Source organism: Halichondria panicea, chromosome 2 (assembly GCF_963675165.1).
Source record: "Halichondria panicea chromosome 2, odHalPani1.1, whole genome shotgun sequence".
NCBI classification, from domain to species: Eukaryota; Metazoa; Porifera; class Demospongiae; order Suberitida; family Halichondriidae; genus Halichondria; species Halichondria panicea.
This window is the reverse complement of record NC_087378.1, coordinates 2159304-2180261: the sequence shown is the minus strand read 5'-3', so window position 1 is coordinate 2180261 and position 20958 is coordinate 2159304. Positions and strand designations below refer to the sequence as shown.

General features: G+C 41.0%; 1 protein-coding gene and 2 long non-coding RNA genes across 3 annotated transcripts; 2 read left to right on the top strand and 1 right to left on the bottom strand.

Moving 5' to 3' along the window:
- Window positions 1-728: 728 nt before the first annotated feature.
- Window positions 729-19865, top strand: LOC135330863 (protein mono-ADP-ribosyltransferase PARP14-like). Its single transcript, XM_064525805.1, has 11 exons — window positions 729-1066; window positions 1128-1400; window positions 4845-4988; window positions 12811-12966; window positions 13024-13260; window positions 13316-13552; window positions 13604-16923; window positions 16980-17207; window positions 17258-18947; window positions 19008-19322; window positions 19375-19865. Exons 1-11 carry the CDS (start codon window positions 802-804, stop codon window positions 19662-19664), a joined length of 7155 nt encoding a protein of 2384 aa, XP_064381875.1. The 5' UTR covers window positions 729-801; the 3' UTR covers window positions 19665-19865.
- Window positions 7022-7900, bottom strand: LOC135330973 (uncharacterized). The gene is made up of 3 exons (XR_010392893.1): window positions 7753-7900; window positions 7422-7685; window positions 7022-7162 (listed from the first exon to the last, which is right to left on the bottom strand). It is a non-coding gene; the product is annotated as an uncharacterized LOC135330973 (long non-coding RNA).
- Window positions 7156-10404, top strand: LOC135330975 (uncharacterized). Its single transcript, XR_010392894.1, has 3 exons — window positions 7156-7376; window positions 7424-9709; window positions 10390-10404. It is a non-coding gene; the product is annotated as an uncharacterized LOC135330975 (long non-coding RNA).
- Window positions 19866-20958: the final 1093 nt, after the last annotated feature.

Below are 20958 nucleotides of genomic sequence, written 5' to 3'. Positions count from 1 at the left end.
CTCGCTTGCGAGAGGAAGGAGCATCTGGCTTGTGAGAGGAGAGGGCGTCTGGCTTGTGAGAGGAGGGGGCATCTGGCTTGTGAGAAGAGGGGACGTCTGGCTTGTGAGAGGAGGAAGCGTCTGGCATGGCAATCTTCGAGGATTCTTGATTTCTCCTCATCGCTGCGCACACGTATCCTCCAGTCAGCTGCATCAGCAGCTTTGGTGTGCTTCTTGTTATATAGAGGCTACCATTTTCAACCAACCCTTAGGCCCTTAGTAGCACCCTCGCTACGCTCGAGATGCTACAGCCTCGGGCCTTCGGGTCTCAAAACCCCATAGAGACCTTGGACTCAGCCTATAACTATTATGTATAGGTCTACATTCCAGCTGTCACTTGCTGTCTACTACAGGATGAACACTTGCTTCATTGCTACCTTGCTACTACTAACCTTGCTCTTCTTCATCCTGCATGGCTCTTCATTCTCTACTATGAGGAGTACATGCATTGGAGTGCATGAATGCATGTACTCCTGCTACTATATACCGAAGTTACATCGATGGAAACAGGTCACATTGGCGGGAACAAACATCGCATAGGCCAGGGGAGTCATTCACTCCTGGGGGAGTCACCCACACCTTAGGCAGGAATGACCGGGGGGTCACTCCCACCGGGGAGTCATTCATTCCTCTGACATCGTCACATATCCTGTCAAGGGAATCAGCCCCACCCCGTATTATTTGGGCTGCATCAAAAATCAGTCTGGTCTGCAGACTTGCAGCTTGTGTCGAGCTTGTGTGCATGCTGTGAGCAGTTGAGCTATGTCCGACTCACAACAGGGATCCAGGACCCCTGAACCAGTGAAGCCTGGAGAAATTTCTCTGTTGATCGATCACTCTAGATTTAGTGGACGTGGACGGGGCAGAGCAAGAGGTCGGATTGCAGCTTTGCAAGAAGCTCCTTCTGTTGGGAAACAAGAACATTCTCCTCAGCAGAAACTGAACCAGAGACATGAAAAAGACAGCAGTAAACTCAATGATGACCTAGGACAATATGCTGACTTCGTTCTCATCGAACATGAAGAGGGTAAATAAAATAAAATATTCTCTGTATAATAAACATTTTATTTTTGTATAACTATTGGCAGGTAATACGAGCTTTGGTGCATCAGCAGATCCACGTGGTCGAGGAGCAAGAAGAAGCCGTTCTATAACTGCTTCAACAACAACACCAAGGAGAAACTTCGCTGCTGGAAGCCCCTCTTCGCCTGTGTACAATGCCACTCAGAGCTCAAGCTCTGCACCGCTTATTGACCAAGAAAGCTGGAACCCCTCATTTGCTCCCAATACATTGCAGAGTGACAGTTGGGGAGTCACTCCTCCAAGACCTTACCATGCTGGAACACACACCTCAAATCCAGGTATGAAAGGCAGGAACACCTTCAGTGTTAATGTTAATAATTACGCAATAATTATGCCTCGAGGCGTAGCCGCATGAGGGATCCGGTAAGCAGCTGACCGTGTGTGTGTGTGTCTGTCTGTCTGTCTGTCTGGCCGTCTATCTGTCTGTGTGTGTGTTTTCCAGTTAACGTTGTAACTGCTCAGTGGTTGCAATGCGACGAAAAGTAACAGCTTCTATAGGCTTCTAGCCACATTCTCTTGGATTTTGATTCGTGGACTATAGCAACGAGTTCTGGCTAGTTTGACTCACATTGAAGACTGTTGCAGTCTCTTCAGAGTCTTTCATAGCATCATTTGTCGCACAATTTCTACAACTCGAGAGCTGCTAAAGCAGCCATTAATTTTATGAACTTGACCTCTTGCAGACAGGCCCCTTATTCCAGTGGATCTAATGCGCATGCGCGCTCATCCCCACATGTGAGACAATCCATTTTCAACGCCAGATCCTGGCAGAATCTATTTTCATCTTTTCTTGAGGTCCTGGTATTAAAGCCACAAAACACTACAGTAGAACCTCAATTATATCCGGCCCTCCATTATCAGGAACCTTGATTATCCAGCTTGCCAATTTTCAGATTTAGAAAATGGGCATGTCCCTTAAATGCGCACGCGCGGTGCAGCTGTTACTATGGAGACAGGCCTGCTTATCTTCTGCGCATGTGCAGACAACCATGTGTCACTTGTTTATCAGGGTGGATCAAGGCTGTGGTTTATCTATTGATTATGCCTCTGGAACCAAGGTGTCCGATAATAATCAAATCAAAGACACAATGATACCATAATTATACAATAGATAACAATAGATCGATGCATGTACACAAGGTCGACACTTTCTATGTTTCAACACTGGTTATTTATTATTCATGATGAGTATTACAAGGCTCCCCTGGGAAAGTCCCAATTGGAATATGTAAGATTCCCTGGGAAAGTACCTTTATGAACTGACCCCAACATTGTTATCACAGCCAGTAGATTGTAATTAAGATTTGTAGAGCTTTCAGTTTAGTAATGGATATGCTTGATCAGAAGCCTGGTAGTCAAGGCTAAAATTCATGAGAGGCCATTCACGGTTCTCAAGAGCGGCATTTATTAGCTTTTTAGTTCGTCATCAAAAGTTCTGCCAAAAAAGTCTTTGTGAAGCACTAACAAGCTGCTATCTGTACCTAGTTTTAATAAGTGACAGATAAACCATTAGGATCATTCAATTCAATCATCTAGTATGTCATTACTTGGATCCCGACCAACACTAGCTGTAAAGGGAGGCATCACAAAACTCAACCTTGAATCTCTAAGTTAGTAATCATTATGTAGCACGCATTGTCTAGTTGGCCTGGTAATTGAACATTATCCTAGCAATGGCCAGGAAAATAGCGTACATTAGAATGACGTTGTAACGAATTGGAGTTATGTATATTTCGAGGGTATAAATGTTCGTGGTTTTTGCGGATTAGGAATGTACCGCAAATTTACTATCGCATACATGCATGCTGCAAAAAGGCGCTGTTCAAAAACCTTTCTAAAGGCATTTCTGCGAAAATGTATACCCTCAAAATATACCCACTATACGGTATCAAGAGTATATGATAGAGAGAGAGTATCAAACGTAGGCATACTGTGTATCAGATGTATGCGGAGAGTAACGTGACTTCCTGTATCTGTCACAAGCTTGGAATTTGCACACTGACCAATCCAAGTGTGGGTGGTGTAATCTACTTTCTTGATAGACTATATCACCCACGTTTGGATTGGTCAGTGTGCAAATTCCAAGCTTGTGATAGATTACACCACCCACACTTGGATTGGTCAGTGTGCAAATTCCAAGCTTGTGACAGATACAGGAAGTCACGTTACTCATCTGATGCACAGTATGCCTACGTTCGATACTCTCATTCTTGACGGTATATAGACCTTGAAATGTAAGTGAGTTGCACAGACTGAGCACAGTCTATTTGTGTTGAGTTTGACCTTCATAAATTTGTCATAACTTTGTCATACTTCACTGAAATTCAAAGTTTCATATACCATTGGTTAAAAAGCGCTTCTATCTATATGCTGTAGAGCTGATAAGGCCACTCCAAATGAGACTGTAGTTTCCCGTCCAACTTGTGCTTCCTGCTTTAGCTACCGCATTATGGCCATTATTTTTCTAAATATCCAATGAAATATTGAAATTGCTTTTTCTTTGTTTACTCTTTGTGTTTGTACATTTTTGTGGGTGATTAATTAAATTCATTGATGACGCAACACATTTATAATGAAAGCACCACAGGTGCTGATGCCTCGGTGGAGATGCCAAAGCTACATAACATAAAGCTGCTTTCAATCATGCATGCAAACTCAAAGAGTTGGTAATAATCGACCATGATTGTTGTTAATAGCTAGCGTTCTAGTGCAGAGCTAACTACTAAGTAGAGTAGCAACATTCGGTAAACAAGTTTGGCTACGTGCTCTTCTGAAAAGGCATTCCAAGTAAGCAAAACTAAGCATAACTCAAGAACGAAGCATTATTTTGCAAATTCACGAATTAAAATCCAAGTAAACATGACTAGAAGCCTATAGAAACTCTTACTTGTGCATAATGAGATTCATAGTAATGAATAATAATAATACTGCTCACACCCGCATATAATTTACTAGAGTCTCTGATTTGGAGTGGCCTAAGCTCCAACCAGCTAAAAGTTTACGTTTTCCATAGAAGTCCCTGTCATACTTGTCAACCACATAAAGCATAATTAAGCCATAATTGACCACATAACTTCCGGGGCCGAACTCAAACTCAATGCAAATAGACCTTAGTTTATTATGCACTGTGCGTAGAAATAGGTATTGTTGTGATGGCCTCGATTAAACCGCAGAGTAGCGCGGATGTTACTCGAGGGTACCAACTGTTTCCAAACCCACGAAATCCGCGGAAATTTCGCTCTATACTGTAGTTCTGCTGACTCTGCTGTGATCTTAGTGTGTCTGACCACAGTCACTACCACTTTCAAACCTTGTTATAGCGTTAAATCTTATTTTTCTCTGTATATAGCTTGGGTAGTTGCCGCTCTATATATATAGCTAAGCTGTTCCGTCCTCATATACATAACCTGCACGGTTGTCAGACGTAAAACTGCCGAGGGTTTAGTGCTCTAGTTGCTTCTTGAAGTTGCACTTACTTCCTGGCACAATGATATTTCCAATAACACATATATATAATGAACATTATTTTGCTGGCCGTGAAAACAAGCAGACGTCAATCCGTTACAGCAACCAATTGGAGTGATGCAAATGCATTATATCAACACTCGCTGTTACAGTACATGTTTATGAAATTGTAAGATTGACAGTGTATACAGCTCTATCCCGCATGCTTGTTTACCCTGCAATTTGTCCAGTGCTTACTGATTTCATGTTACATACAGGGAGAAATTCTGCCGCAGGAAGCCCACCTGTGTCTGTGTACAAAAGCCCAGGCTCTGTATCGCTTATTGACCAGGAAGGCTGGAACCCCTCAACTGCTCCCAATACATCGCAGCTAGCTGGAACACATGCGGCCTCAAATCCAGGTTTGATAATTATACCTGCATGAAAGACACTTAAGTGCATTTATTATGCCTCGGTGCGCAAGCGAGGTATACAGTAGTGTGTTTCTGTGTGTGTGTGTGTAGACTGCTACAGCTGCTCAAGGATCAATCAAGTGTAAGTAAGAGATTCTATAGGTCTAGTCATGATTTTAATTCGTGGATTTGCAAAATAATGCTTTGTTCTGAAGAACAAGTTTTGCTACTCCACTTAGTAGTTATAGTTCTGCAACATAACACTAGTTATTTAGCTACAAGAGTGAGAAGAGAGAGCTGCAAGGCTCCATGGTGCTGATTTAGAGTAGCTTTGGTACCGAGGCATCACCCGCGATGCTTTCGTAGATCTAGCTGAGTTTTCCCACTCCACAGACATGAGATGGAGAATAGTGTGCCAGAGGTGTGTACTTGCTAGTACGTTGCATGGTGACAGGTCTATCACAAGTATAGCTATATAGCAGTAAATATATTGACAGCAGTGGCGTAGGAAGTCACTTAGAGCGTGGGATAGTAGAAAAAGCTTAGCTGATACCACCGTTACGGTTTGCGCAGTGCGCCTGAAAGGGGATCGGGGGTTGTCCCCCAAAAAGATTAATTTTGCATGCTCTGGGATTGATTCTGATGCAATCTACATATAGGAAGGTGTTTGCGTACAATAAAAAGCTTTGTTGCCCAGTGAGTGGGCAGATCAAAGCAATCCAGTGCTCAGTATATGGCATGTTGCATCACTACCATGGCAACCGCACTGGGATTATATGCACTTGCACGTGTGTAAATGCAGTAGATTTCTGCAAGAGATATCCTTTTGGGACTTATGACCCAACCTCCCACCCAATAACTCATTTGTTACAGGCTATACTACTTTTACAACTAGAAGTGGGAAGAAAACACTGTGGGATTCAGCAAAACTAATGAATACACTAAATTCCTTCAAAACACATGTTTTATATGACCAGTCAGACGAGTTTAACGTCATTGGGCAGCAAGTTAGTTATTGCAGGCGCCCTCGTGCAACATGCTATATATTGCACTGGATGCCGAGGGCCGCAGGCCCTGAGGGCATTATGTTGCTCCAGTGCAATATACCTTAAGGTGACATATTTTCGCGTGTATTAATTTCTGCTATTTCTGCGAATGAGAGTAAAATTGCAAAAATTAGTACTCGCAAATAATTGGCCGCCCTCTTGTTTAGATCAACATTAATTTTCGCAAAAATTATACCAGCAAAATGTACAAAACTGTAAAAACGCTAACAAAAATACCTGTGAAAATATGTCACCTTAAGGTTACGATGCAGTGTTCGCCCACGCAGTAATTATCAGTAGTAAATCAAGCTTGTCTTGACTGTATACACTAGTCGTCATTTTATATGCTAGATATTGCATGCTCTTGCCAGTAAGGCAATTCTATTAGTATATACAATTATTATATGTACATTGTTGTACTTGCATCAGTACAGTATGGTGCTATATATATACTAAGATTTCTTCATCACAGGGTCATAATCAGTACTTGGAAGTATTAAGGGTGCCCGCACATAGTAACAAATTGACATAATTTAACCACAAAAATGCACCGGTTAGATCCTAGACTTGCACACGCAGTATTTAATTTCAATGCGTTGCTAAGTATAGTAGTAACCACAAGTAACAACATAGTGGTTTTGTGAGAATGTCTTCAATTAAATTAACTACAAGCTGCAAAAGAAAATCAGGTAGCTACACAAACTAATAAATCAATAACAAAATAACAAAATAACACAATCCAATAAATACAGAGCCAGATTTGTAGCAAAGGAGTGCCTTCAGTAGTAGATGGGAGAAACGTAAGTGTGCCAATAGACCCCAGTCTCAGTACAATCAGCACGAGTGTCCGAGTTCCTCAACTAGCATTAGTCACACAGCAGGTTGGATTGTCTCTTGATGTTAATACACACTGTCTTCATTTGTGTCGAGTGGAGACGTTTCTCTTTGGATGTTGTACTATCCACGATTCGAGCTGTTCATGGCACTATCCAGTGTTGTCCTTTCTCCTCAATGGCCACCTGCATGTTGATACATCCGGTTGAGTGGCTGGTTGGGTCTTCCACCATGTTCCAGCACACAATGGCATCGCATCCTTCAGAAGCTGGAGATCCTTGCCACCAAGTTAGCAGAATGGTCCTGTGGTCAGGTACGAAAAAAATATTGTGAACAGGGGTGATGACAAAAATGGGTTGGTTCCTATGGATGGATTCTACCTGACCCGGTGCCACTACATAATTATTCACTGTACATGCACATGTATTGTCCAGATGAAGGGGACAGTCACCTTGCTGGCAAAAAACTTGGGATGGAGGACCTATACTTACAAACACGCTAGGAACTCGTCTGGAAGGTTGGCAATCTGTGTTATATTATTTATTTTATGTATCACACTCACAGAAGCTCATTTCCAGATGTCCTGGCGATGGAGGCAGTTACGACACACCATTCACTGATCAGCTGCCTCCCTATTCGGTCTGCTAATAAGCAGATGGAGCTGTGTGGACCTCACAAAAGCGGAGGTTCCACCAATCTGATGCCCGGGGAAGCCAAGCATTACTGCAGCCCAGACAAAGAGACTGGTCCAACTTGGCCTGGAGCACAGCACTCTGGTGACACTGAGGTCCAAGAGTGGTATTACACACAGGCTTTCATGGAAGCTCTGAAGGGGAAGGGAGTGAAAAGCAAGGCCCTTTGTATCAAGCTAGCAAAGCTAGTTCATAGTTTACCTTCAAAGTCCATCAAAACAGCAGCCAACCCTGGAAGAAGTCTATGAGCCAGCCAATTGTCAGCGCTGTCTGTAGCCCCAGCGTTGCCTATCTCTTCTCTTCAGGCTACTAACGGCTCTTGATCTTCAACGCTAATTCTGCACTCTACGTACGCAATTGGGGCGTGGTCTACAGGCTTACGTCTTAATTTTTTTTTGGGGGGGTGTGAAAGCTCTCCATCTCGGGGCTAAGAAAAAATTACATTGTACAAAAGAAGGAAGTAGTTCAGTGATAGTAATTATGTAGCAGTCAAAAATAAAAACAATAAGTAGTTCATAGAGGAATTATGTATTCAGGGGGGGGACTCGCCCCTCCTGAGATACAAGGTTGATATTGTCCATGTAGACAGGTCTGTGCAACGATGAGCGGCTTCCTCAAATGCACATTATTGCAGAGCGGATTGATGCAAAGGATAGCCTGCATCTAAGCCATCCCATTACAGCTGGGTAGGGATTTTGTCTTTTCAAGGATAATAAATCAGCGAGCCTCTTGTAGAAGGTTGCTGCTTCTTTGCCCATTCCTCCCCAGGTTGAGAGGACTAAGGGTGTGAAGACTCCCCGCTCGATTTCTTACTTACGATTTCTTACTTACGTCTTAATTTATACTCTAGCGTACGCGTACGCTAGAGCCAGATATAAAAAGTGTTCGATCTGACTATCTACGTACAGGACTTGGTCTATATTTAGCATGCTGCTATAATTAGGTAAGGTGAACAAAGTTACGAGCTGACTTTGTCCATATACGGTCTAGATTTTTCTCTAGAGGGTGTGTCATGACAAAAAAATTCTCATAAATGGATAACAAAGGGATTTTACAACAAAAGCTCTTCGTAATGTTGAAGAGCTGTGTGTAGTGCACCTGCAAACAAACGATCAAGTCCATAGCTCTACTGGTTTCCTAGACGGAACTTCTTTTAGCTAGATAATGAAAATCAAGTGTAAAATCTGTTCTCATCATCCTTTCCTCTCCATTTTTGGAGTGCACACTAGTAGAGTATTGCTTCATAATCCTGTGAAGGATGGTAGTTCTTTCATAGTTAGCTTTTCCCTAGCAAGTGTGTGTGTGGGCGTACGTGGGCGTAGGTGTTCCAGCACCCTTAACTGCACCCAGTTGCTCACTCTCTAGCTTGTCTTTCCCTTAGCAGGTGGTCAAACTCCCTGTTTTAAGGCAGAGTATAGCTAGCTATAGCTAGCTAGCTGCAGTACTCCTCGAACTCAACAAAGCCATGCTGCAGCTTCAATTAATTGTTCTGGTAGTAATAGTTAGCTCTATATAAGGCACATCAAGACAGTAAAACTGGTAAGCGAAGACTAGCAGCTAAACTGGACTAGCCAGTACTTATAGAATGTAAAGCAGTGGTCGGAAAGGCTAAGTGGTGGTCGGAAAATATCTAGTGGTGGTCGCAGCTTACCTAAACGACCACTGTAGGCAGAACCCTGCAAATTGGGTAACTGACCCCCCCCCCCGACGCGAAGTTGGTGCATGCCAAACTAGGGGGGTCCGGGGGCGCATGACAATTTTGGATATTTGGGTGCTTAGATCACTTCTGGTGCAATACTGCTAATTTTTTTAAAATGATTGTGCAGGCTGTGTTGGAGCTATGCACACGCTGTAGGTACCAGCACATGCGCATTGAGCTGCTCTTTCACATGGTATTTTCATTGTGCTGCCTCGAGGTACGCTTCATACAGTATTGTCGAAAGAAAAGTGACCAATTAATAATTGCTACCAGATCTTTGTAGGATAATCTTAGCGAGGCTCTAGCAGCTAGACAGTGAGGATATCGATGCCTATGGCCTTGTTGAGTCAGGGGAGTGACTGCCAGATAGGAAGCTACTTCTCAGAGTTCAAGTTAGAAAATAAAGAGCCAGAGGAAGAAGGTCATGAAGCTCTTGAGACGACCAAGTTCCTGGACCTGGTAAGTAACTAGAGTAGCATCTGTAGTCTTCCTAGCTTCAATATAAGTTTGTTTAGGCTAGTTATGCCTCGGTGCGCATGCGCAAGCGAGGTCAGTATACGGTAGTGTGTTTGTGTGTCTGTGTGTCTGTGTGTGTGTAGACTGCTACAGCTGCTCAAGGATGAATCAAGTGCAAGTAAGAGTTTCTATAGGCTTCTAGTCATGTTTACTTGGATTTTAATTCGTGGATTTGCAAAATAATGCTTAGTTCTCGAGTTATACCTAGTTTGCTTACTTGGAATGCCTTTTCAGAAGAGCACGTAGCCAAACTTGTTTACCGAGTGTTGCTACTCTACTTAGTAGTTAGCTCTGCACTAGAACGCTAGCTATTGGTAGCTGCAAGAGTGAGAAAAGAGCTGTATGGCTCTGCTGACTTGCAGCCATTAATTTTAGGCTTGAACTTTTGGCATCGATCGTTTTTAACAACAATCATCGTCGATCATTACCCACTCCTTGAGTTTCTCTGGATTTTGCATGCAGTAAAATTAAAATGTTCATCATGATGATAATTATAATCAAAGTGTGTAGCTTTATGTAATGTAGCTTTGGCACCTCCACCGAGGCATCAGCACCCGCGGTGTTTTCATTACATCAGCAGTGGACATCATGAGCCACCATTGAACTTGTAAACCTGTGTGTAGGTGAAGAAAACATTTCCCGGGAAAAAAGTGTCTGCTGATACGACCTCATAGACAAGTTTCTGCAGATCCTGATTGAACCATGTCACCGTGAGAACATTGAGAACACTCACTTTATGCCTTCATACAATATTGTTTGTGTATATAATTGTGAATGTTTGTAAACAATCGCTAATTAGTTGGGGGTGGTCAGTTGCTAGGTAACGATGATGGTATCAAGATTCCCCCGGGGTCTGGGCTACCTGTAGGAAATAGTTCGAGTGATTTCAATGTATGGTTTATAAGATACGACTGTATTTTCTTGTTTTAATTAAAGCTGGGAAATTAAAGGGTTAATTAACCCTTTCCCCGTTTTAATTAAAAAAAGAAGATTAATACAGAATAAATACAGTTTTTCTTTAAAAATTCATATATCATGAACCACATATTGAAATGACTTGTAAATATTTCCTACAGGTAGCGCAGACCCCAGAGGTATCTTGACACCATCATCGTTACCTAGCAACTGACCACCCCCCTAATTAGTGATTGTTTATAAACATTTATAATTATGTACACAAACAATATTGTATGAAGGCACAAAGTGACTAAAGACACTATATAAGTGTTCTCAATGTTTTCACGGAGACACGGTTCAAGCAGGATTAGCAGAAACTTGTCTGTGAGGTCACATCGGCAGACGCATTTTCCCGGGAAATGTTTTCTTCACCTACACACAGGTTTACAACTTAAATAGTGGCTCATGATGTCCACTGCTGTACTAACTAGCCTAAATACAGTTATACTGAAGCTATCAAGACTACAGATTCTACTCCAGATCCAGGAACTTTGTCCATCGCAAGAGCTTCTTCATCAGGTTCTTCAGGCTCTATATTTTCTAGCTTGAGGTAGTTTCTTATCTAGCTATGATCCCAGTCACTGTCCTCTCACTCAACAAGGCCATAAGCATCGTTATTCTCACTGTCTAGCTGCCTAGAACCTCACTGAGGTTGTACTAAGAAGATCTCGAGCAGTACTGCATGAAGCGTACCTCGAGGCAAGCTATTAATTATACCACGTGAAAGAGCAGCTCAATGCGCATGTGTTGGTACCTACAGCGTGTGCATAGCTCAAACATAGCGTGGACAACAATTTTTTGAAAATTGTCAGTAGTGCGGCCGGAAAAAGACGGCTTCAGCGGGGAAAGGGTTAATAGGTACACAGAATAGCTGTTTAAAAACTAAACTGACTACCCACCTCAATCATAACAAAATTAACTCGTCAATATAATCATTTGTTAAATCTCAGGGGGGGGTAAAATACCCCCCCCCCCTCAATGCAGCCCTGCTAGCAAGCATACAGTGTAGGGGGGCTGTAGCCCCTGGTTCCTACACCACTGAACAGTTTTATGAATCTCTGTTACAATGCTAAGTACCGTATAGTGGGTAATTTTCGGGGGTCAAAATGTTCGTGGTTCAGCAATATTTAGCTTTCGTGGTTGCTGCTTGCACTGTTAAGGGTGCCTTCATTCGTGGTCCAGTGTTAAACCACGAAAACCACGAATATTTTGCCCCCCGAAAATTACTCGGTATGCAAGGGTAACCACAATTTACTACAATAGTCACTGTGGTTTCATGTGTTGCAAAGGTGCGGTATAGTGATTACTCATGAATATTCATGAGTTTTTTGGCTATCTCTCCTTGCAGGAAAGAAGTCTGCTGTATATAAGATCAATTCTATTGCTATTGTTTTTTAAAAATGATGAATATGCATGAAAGAGACAAGATAAAATCAAAACTGCAGTAGCTATACACTATTTTAGCTGGCATTTTGTATGAGCAATAAGTACTTGTAGCTCTCATTCAAGGCTTATATTAGAGATATAGATAAATACCTTCCAGAGGGTGGCGCGATCGAAGAGATACAGCTTGTAAAACTTCATACGGAAGATAGAACTACAATGTAGACGTAAGTACCTACAAACCTGCTCAATCTCTTTACCAGCTCTCACTTGACTGTATTCACTGTATGTCGTCCCTGCCCATTCATTCGTATAAATAGATAAAAACTTCATTTCAATATTTCCTGGCCTACCGCGAGGCTAAAATTTGCCGACAGAGAAAATGTCTAGCTTTTGTGTACAAAATGCACATATTCATAGAGCGTTTGATGCGTGGGTGGAAACGCTATATCGTAACCTGCTGTACACAACCGCACTTCGATGTGGTGCACAGTTCGGCGACTTGAAGTTTTCAACAGCAACAGTTATGCATTACGCGGTTTTCCTGGGGGAAATTTTTTATGGTACTATGTATAGAGTGCATGGATGAGCCACGTGATGCACTTCTGTTTCCATGCAACCATTGTAGCTGTCTGCATTAATGTTTGTAGGTACTGCACTGTTGTGGCAATCATGCAATAATTATTTCCTTGTACATGTCACAGAGGTCATAATACAAGTATCTGGGCTGATAGATAAAGTTGACGAAATAGAGCTTAAAGTTTACTTTGATGATAAAGAATCTGGTGGTGAACCAAATGCAGTTAAAAACTGTATACTCACCCCACCAGGATATGCATATGTCACCTTTCAAAGACATGGTAAGCACAACATAGAACGATAGATATACCTATAATTACATCTTAAATGGCATTCAGTTGCTGATCGGGTCCTATCAAAACAACATGAACTCTCCGGGACAAGACTGTACTTAAAGCCAGTTCAGGCAGTTCCAGAAGCAGAAGATGAGGCTGTAACAATTTTACTAAAACATATTCCTCAAGGATTTGACAAACTTGCCATAGAGCTATGTGTCGAAGGTATCCAAGGGGTATTGATTACTGAAGTGAAAAACGGCAGCAGCACAATATACTTTCCCCCACTTCCAACTGAAGGTAAGTCCAGTGATAATTATTGCGCTCAAATGTTGATTTGATATGTAAAAACCAGAACTTAAGAAGGCAATGAACAGACTTGAGCTTTTGAGCAAGCGCAAGAACATTGTTATCGTAAGATGCCATGCAAAGACCACACTGTACATTAGGAGCATCACGAAGAAGAGGGACAAGACCTTTTTAAAGAGGTACTTTTCAAACAAGAATCATTCAGGAGGAGGTGACATAATTGGTGATCCTGTTCTCTTAAACGATGGGAAAGAAGCAATAGTGAATTTCAAGCAACCAGAAGGTAATAACATTACCTTTTAAGTATAGTCATTAATTTTTGCTTACATATTAGTGTTACAAAGGATCTTGTCACATAACCATGACACAATATTTGGGAATGGTGTTCAGTTATCTGTTGAAGAACCACAGCAAGAGAAAACTGCTGATTCAGAACCAGAAGAATTTAACTCTGTCCATGTTCCCATTAAGCCACAAATAGCCGACGCTATATTTCATTGCCCAACTAAACTTAGGAGTTTTGGGGACAGCCTTAATGTTGCTTACACAATAGAGCGCGATCACATCCTTTTCACTTCGTCTGAGAGGTCATGTTCTGATTGGCAGAAAAAGTGTGAAGATTTTCTGAATGAGACATATAGTGTATGTGAAATACACGTGCCAGAAGAATTGAGCAAAGAAATTCGTACACAGTTTGCAAGTTTCAAGCAGCATGCCTTTAAATCCGAGTTAATCAACGAAACGGATAAAAGTACCTGCTATGTTCTAGCCGGAGAAACAGAGGTTTTGCAAGCCATTTGTGACAACAGAAGTAAAATGGAATCACACATCGAAGATTCATTAAAGCTGGAAAGTGAACACATAGACTTCATATCGGAATTTAAACTGGAATTACTAAAGGAAACGTATCCTTCAGTACAAATTACTGCGGATGCAAGTAAACAATTGCTTACATTTAAAGGGCCTTCCATTTATGTTGAAAAGCTAAAGCAAACTTTATGCAGTCTCACACAGAAGCTCGAAGTGATTCCTGTAGAGCTCGATCATGAGCTTGCCAACTATTTTGCAACAAGTTTAAATGAGGGGCAAAAGCAGATGAGAAGTTTCATAAAGTCGAGGAAGTGTCCATTGGCAGTTTCTTATCGTGCTCAGCCAACTGAAAAAGGAGCTCAAGAAGCCACACTTAGCCTACTGCTTGTGTGTGAATCTAGTCAACTCTTATGGGCTAAAAACGTGCAAGAATCTCTAGAAAAAGAAGCGAGGTTTAAACATGTAACAGTTCCTAAATCCCTTGCCTCTGAAATAGATGGAATGAAAGACTTTAAAGCCCTTGTCTCACAGCTGAAAAAGGATCATGATGTAAGAATTATATATAATGAACTCGATGAAATAATTAATGTGTTTGGATTTGGCGAGAGTGTTAGTGACAGTTCTATTCGTATAGAAGAATTCATCCAGCTCAAGAGGTCATCAGCTACTCCACTCTCATTTCCAATTACCCAATTTCTGTCCAAAGCTTTAAAAAAGAAGAAACACATTCTAGAGCAGGTTTTAGCTGACTGCAACCCTAACCTGTCATGCTCATTTTCAGAACCAGACGAAACTGAAATACTAGTGACTCCGAACAAATTCATTAAAGATGTCGAATGGAGATCTCAATGTAAAGCTGCTTTGAATAAGTATGTCAATAAGTTTACAACGATGGAAGTATCATTTGTACGTGATGCGAAGCAAGATATATTCGATTACTTAGAGGGAAAGGAGCAGTCTTCACAACTTCCCTTTGCATTTGATTTGCAGGAAGCAGACACACTGGTGGATATATGTGGGGAAATTAATCTTGTTACTGAAGTTACTGAGCAATTGAGTACAATTTCTAGCTCATTTGTCATAGACTCTACGCAGCTGTCATTGTCTCCGGCACAGCATGCATACATTGCACAGGTGAACTTAGAAAATATTACGGCTAACCATCCTGAGTTGAGCATCTCGCTTCCAATCGACTCTCAGACTTTGCATGTAACAGGTCCTAAAGCGAAATTAAGTAATTTTGAGAAACACTTTGCTACCTACAAATTTTCTTCAATAACTGTCTCAACAGATCCTTTGCTAGTTGATTTTTTGTCTGATGAAGGCTCTGGCAGAATATTTTTGGCTAGCTTTCTTGACGAGAAAAAAACTGTAGCAGTGGCTGTTTTTCGGTCAAGTGCCATACAATTAGATTTCCTCTACGATGGTGCTAGATCTACATGTGAAAATGTAACAGAAATTGTCAAAGAGTTGCAATCAATACTAAAGGTTGGAAAAATTTGTATTCCGGAATCCCTTAAGAAACCTAAAAAGGACTCCGAGACAAAATCTAAGATTTTTAATCTGTATAAAAAGCTTGAAATGGAGTACAATGTAGTGTGCTCCTACGGAAATACAGAAATTATGTTTGGTGGGTTATTAGAAAATGTAAATCAAGCTGTCGAAAAAATGTCTAGCTTCATTAAAGATGAATGTACAATTACGAAAGATTTGCAACTAACTAGCCCCCAATGGAAATTAATCCAAAGAGATGACCGGTGGATTCAAGATATTAAGGAATGGATTTTTGAAGTAAATCCTTTAGAGAACGAATCAAAGATACGTCAGGTGATAGTTAAGTTGAAAGGTGAAGAGTTTGCAGTGGTCGAAGCCTATAAGAAGTTGCTGGAAATAAAAGAATCTCTCAAGATGAATTTCATTGAAGTTCGTGCTCCTGGAGCTTGCAAATATTTTCTCAGTGAATCAACGAAGACCACTATTCTCCCAGGTGTTGAAAGTACCTACAGTGTCTGTATTGAGACAGTTGTCGTTGAAAAAGCCGAATCGGAAGTATTTATCAAGAGTATTGACAACTCTCCAAGTGCTAAAGAGTACTGTCGAGTTACTACTAAGTTTGAAAAGACCAACACAATTGTAACATTCAAAGTGTACATTGGAGATCTCACTGAATTTAAAGCCGATGTTCTAGTCAACCCAGCTAATGATCAGTTACGTCATTCTGGAGGGCTTGCTGCTGCAATTGTCAAGAAAGGCGGCAAAGAAATACAAGATGATTGTGACCAATTTATGCAGAACTCATTATTTGGTATGGAAGACGGTGACGTACACATCTCACAAGTTGTTGGAAAGCTACCTTGCAAGGCAATTGTACATGCTATTGGGCCGAGGTACCAACTCCAATCCAAGGATCATGCTTACGAGAAGTCACGCCTTAGTCGTGCAGTGATTAACACTCTAGCTAAAGCAAAAAGGTTCTCCTCTATCGCCTTCCCTGCAATTAGCTCTGGAATATTTAAATATCCACTCAATGAATGTGCCCTTGTTCACATCGAAGCGTCAATGACTTATTTCACAACAGCAGCAACTTCAATAACCGAAGTGTCATTTATTGTCATCGATCAAACTCATGCCATTGCATTCCACAAAGCTCTCTCCAATTGTTTTCCGGGAAGTGTTATCACATTGGATATCGAATCTAGCATGTTTTTAATCCCTGTACAAAGCATTCGCTCTAGTTCTCTTGGCCTAGCTGCTAGATCTAGTACTAGTGGTGGTGCAGCAAAAAAAAAATCGATGACTTCAAGTGTGCCACAGCTACACCATGGAGATCTTTTTTCAACTAAGGTTAGCTTTAATTGATCCCCAGGAAGTGTCATTATACCTTATTGGTTTCCCTATAGGTTGTTATTGATGTGTATGTGTGTACTGCCAACTCCAAATTGGATCTCTCTCGAGGCGTGATTGCACAACATATGTCTAAACTTGCTGGCCCAGATCTCCAAAAGGAATGCAATGAAAAAGGACGCGCAAACACCGGAGATGTGATTGTAACTGGCCCTGGAAACCTGGACTGCCAGCATGTTTTTCATGCTGTTGCACCTAACTGCTCTGCTGATAAAGACGGAAAGGTTTGTTATGATGGACTAATTTTCAAATTTATGAACTCTTTATTCCGCAGATTCTTCGAGACTTAATCCGAAAATGCTTTCAACAGTGTGAAAAGCATCAAGTGAATTCCATTGCATTTCCAGCAATAGGACCTGGTGGTCTTGGTTACCCCATACAGCTTGTTGCTGGTATTATGATCACAGAGTCTTGCTTGTACTTAGCGAAGACCAAGAATGCACAGTTTACCATTCACCTTATCATTTTTGATGCAAGTCAACATAAGATATTCAAATCTGAATTAGAGAATGTGCAGCTGCAGAGCACTAAAAAGAAAAAGAGCAAATTGTTCGACACCTCCTCTCCAAAATTGGCTGTAGCTGCTGCTAACTCACCAGTAACTTCAGATTTTCACGTTCAAGGAATTCAAGTGTCAGTTGTTAAAGGAGATATCACGAAAGATTCAAGTGATGCCATTGTCAACACAACTAGCTCAGGAATCAATTTAGGTAATAGTGGTGAAGTGTCAAAGATTCTTCTCAAAATTGCTGGACCCAAACTCCAAGATTTATGTACAGATGCTGTAAAAAAAGAAGGCCAGCTCACTGAAGGAAAAGTTATCGCAACAAAAGCATTGAATCCACTCAAATGTAAATCCATTTTACATATTTACTTCAGCAGCAATGATCCTGGACTGTACAGCAAAACAATTAAGTCATGCCTTGATAAAGCAGAACAACTTCAATATAAGACGATTGCATTGCCGGTCATAGGAACTGGAGCTCAAAACTACCCTACAACGGATGCAGCCAAAGGAACGTATGAAGGGATCAATCAGTTCGGTCTTTCTAACCCTAAATACTTGAAGCAAGTTCGAATTGTTATTTTCAACGAAGGAATTTACGATACATTCTTAACATCAATTCAGCCAGATACTGTACTTGTACTATCACCGTCCGCTTCAGAGCTACATGGTGAAGCTTCTGCATTGTCCGATGATGATATGTCACCACTTGAATTTGAAAGCAACAGTGATGATGAGCTAACGAGTAGAAGGAGCCCATCTGCATTGAATTATTGGTCGTCGTCTAGGGAAATATCATCAAGTATTGATGAAGATGATCTATCGCATTCAGGAGCGGATCATGAGACACCACAGGAAGGGCTCAATATTATTATTTGTGGATTTGATGAGAGTAGAGTTAGTGGTGCGGTTGCAAGGTTAAGGAAACTGATGCGAGAAAATTTCGACAAAGAAGAGATTAATAATGAGAGTATTAGAGCTCTCAACAATGTTGAATGTAAAGAAATTGGTAAAGAGTGCCTAAATGCGGGTGTCGAGTGTAGGATTGAACGTGATATTGGCCGTATTCGGCTAACTGGAAATGTACACGATATCACCAAAATTCGCGGCAAAGTTAACGATATTATCTATAAAGTCATGTCTCGTAAATCAGATGAACGTGGCAAACAATTTCAGCAACAACTTCAGCATCAATTTGAAGTTGAAAGCCTTTACATCACTGTTCAATGGCAATACAAGAAACAGGGAACCATGAATTTTGTCAATTATGACAAGGAATTCAGCTATGAAATTGAACAAGCATATCTAGCATTCAAGAAACAAACTCATAAGGATATGCATATATTTCATTATCAAAAAGAACCAATTAATTTTACAATAGACTTCCTGAAGCATGAAGAGGAAGACCACAAAACCAAGCAACACAATCGTGTGCGAAGGTTCACCACGAAAGAAGTTGGTACGTTAGTAATGTTTTAGTGCATGTGAGTTTTGTGTTTGAAATGTTGTATTACTGTAGGCACAAGACCAGACACATGGGATGAAATGCCTATTCATAAGTCCGTTCATTGTGTTGACCTCAAGCCTGATAGCATTGAATACAAAGAAGTGCTGGTCGTCTTTAACCAGACTGTATCCAAATCCGAAATCATCACAATACAACGTGTACAAAACCCAAGGTTGTATTGCTTGTACCGTCAAGCCAAAGAAGCAATGGATAAAGCCAATCCACCCAACCACCCTAATGAACGTCAACTATTCCATGGTACAGATGCTGATAGTGCAGTTAAAATTAATGCCAACGGATTCAATCGAAGCTATGCTGGAAGACATGGTATGGTAAATCAATGTATTTTGGGTCTATCATTAATTTTTTCCTCTTGTAGCTATAGCATATGGAAATGGAACGTACTTTGCCCGAGATGCCTCATACTCAGCTAGCCCAACGTACTCCAAGCCTGACCAAAATGGACACAAGTACATGTACTTGGCCAAAGTCCTTACTGGTGAGTACACCGTGGGAAAGAGTAGCATGGTGGTGCCTCCACCAAAAGACCCAACGAAAGATCAAAATGTGCTCTTTGACTCTTTGGTCAATAGCACCTCTGCCCCAACTATTTTTGTTGTTGTACCAGATGTTCAGTCGTATCCTGAGTACTTAATTACTTTCAAGTGAGTACAGTAGCTAATTTTCTAAAGAACAATTAACAATTTCAATAGTTAGCATGCAGTATAATTTAGAAGCTCGCATTAATAACTTATCGATGTTTATAGTTTTCCCCTACCCGATTGTTATTCGGCAATTTTGAATATTATAATTATATTTTGTTGTGCTGATTTGTGTTGTGTGTGTTCTAATTATTATTTTGGACACCAGTGTTATGGATTGCTTGATCTCCCTAGCAGAGGTTTTTTTTGCTACGCATACAATGCTCGAGCTGCATGCCTTTGGCTTGGAACATGACTGTTTTAAGTAATATACATAGAGATTTATAGGGTGCATGTATTAGATTTGTACCTAAGACAGAACTGCGTAAAAACTGGTTGATGTGATTGCTTACATGCACGTTCTTGAGTTGAAAACGAAAACTGTAGTGAGCAGATGTTGAGCCTCAGCTGCCACTCATGAGCACTTCAGCCTCAGCTGCCACTCATGTGAGCACTTGAAATCATTGCTAGATATTATTGAGGCAATCAAGTTTGCCATCATCTGCACTGAAACAGGTAATTTTTTCTGGTACAGTAGATTGTTGACTAAGAAGAGGATCATATACAACTGGTAGGCTTTTCCCACAAAGTGTTGAACCATGTCCATATATATTCTAGTAAGCGAGTAATAATGGTTGGTAATTGGTAAACCGTAAGAGATGGGTTATAGATATATCAGCCATTTGGTTTGGAACGGATTGCTAGCTCTGAAATGCGGCCACTCGCTATTCGTATATACTGGCTACCCTAAACTTAACTTTTTTATACGTTTATTACGGCCGGATATGATGTTTGGCAGATAAACACTAAATAATGTTCCATATCTTCGAGACAAAACCGCAAAATTATTCATCACTAGAATGTTTTGCGAATGAGCCAAATCAGCAAAAAAATTGACCTATTCCTATTTTAACGAATCCAAAAGTATACAAATGAACTTCTGCTCCTTAGACAACCTGCTCAACCTTCCACATACACACTGGCTGGATCACGCATAAAGTACACTCTGATAAACAAAGATCTTGGACTTTTGGTGCAATCAGATCTGAAATAGGAGGCCCACTACAACTCGCTAAAGCCTACAAGGTGTTAGGCCTTCTGAAAAGAACTTTTTCTTCTACCAACTTGATCAAAACTAAGAAACAACTCTACCTTTCCTTAGTGAGATCTCAACTCTGGCGACCAATGCTGCTCAAAGTCCTTAGAAAAAATACAAAAGAGAGCCACAGTTAAAGTTTATCTTTCCCCAAACCACATCTCCT

Excerpts from the sequence above, each read along its gene's own strand:
- LOC135330863 (XM_064525805.1), top strand. The coding sequence starts at position 802 with ATGTCCGACTCACAACAGGGATCCAGGACCCCTGAACCAGTGAAGCCT. Across the intron at positions 1,401-4,844 it reads AACACACACCTCAAATCCAG|GGAGAAATTCTGCCGCAGGA; the intron begins GTATGAAAGGCA and ends TGTTACATACAG. Across the intron at positions 4,989-12,810 it reads ACATGCGGCCTCAAATCCAG|AGGTCATAATACAAGTATCT; the intron begins GTTTGATAATTA and ends TACATGTCACAG.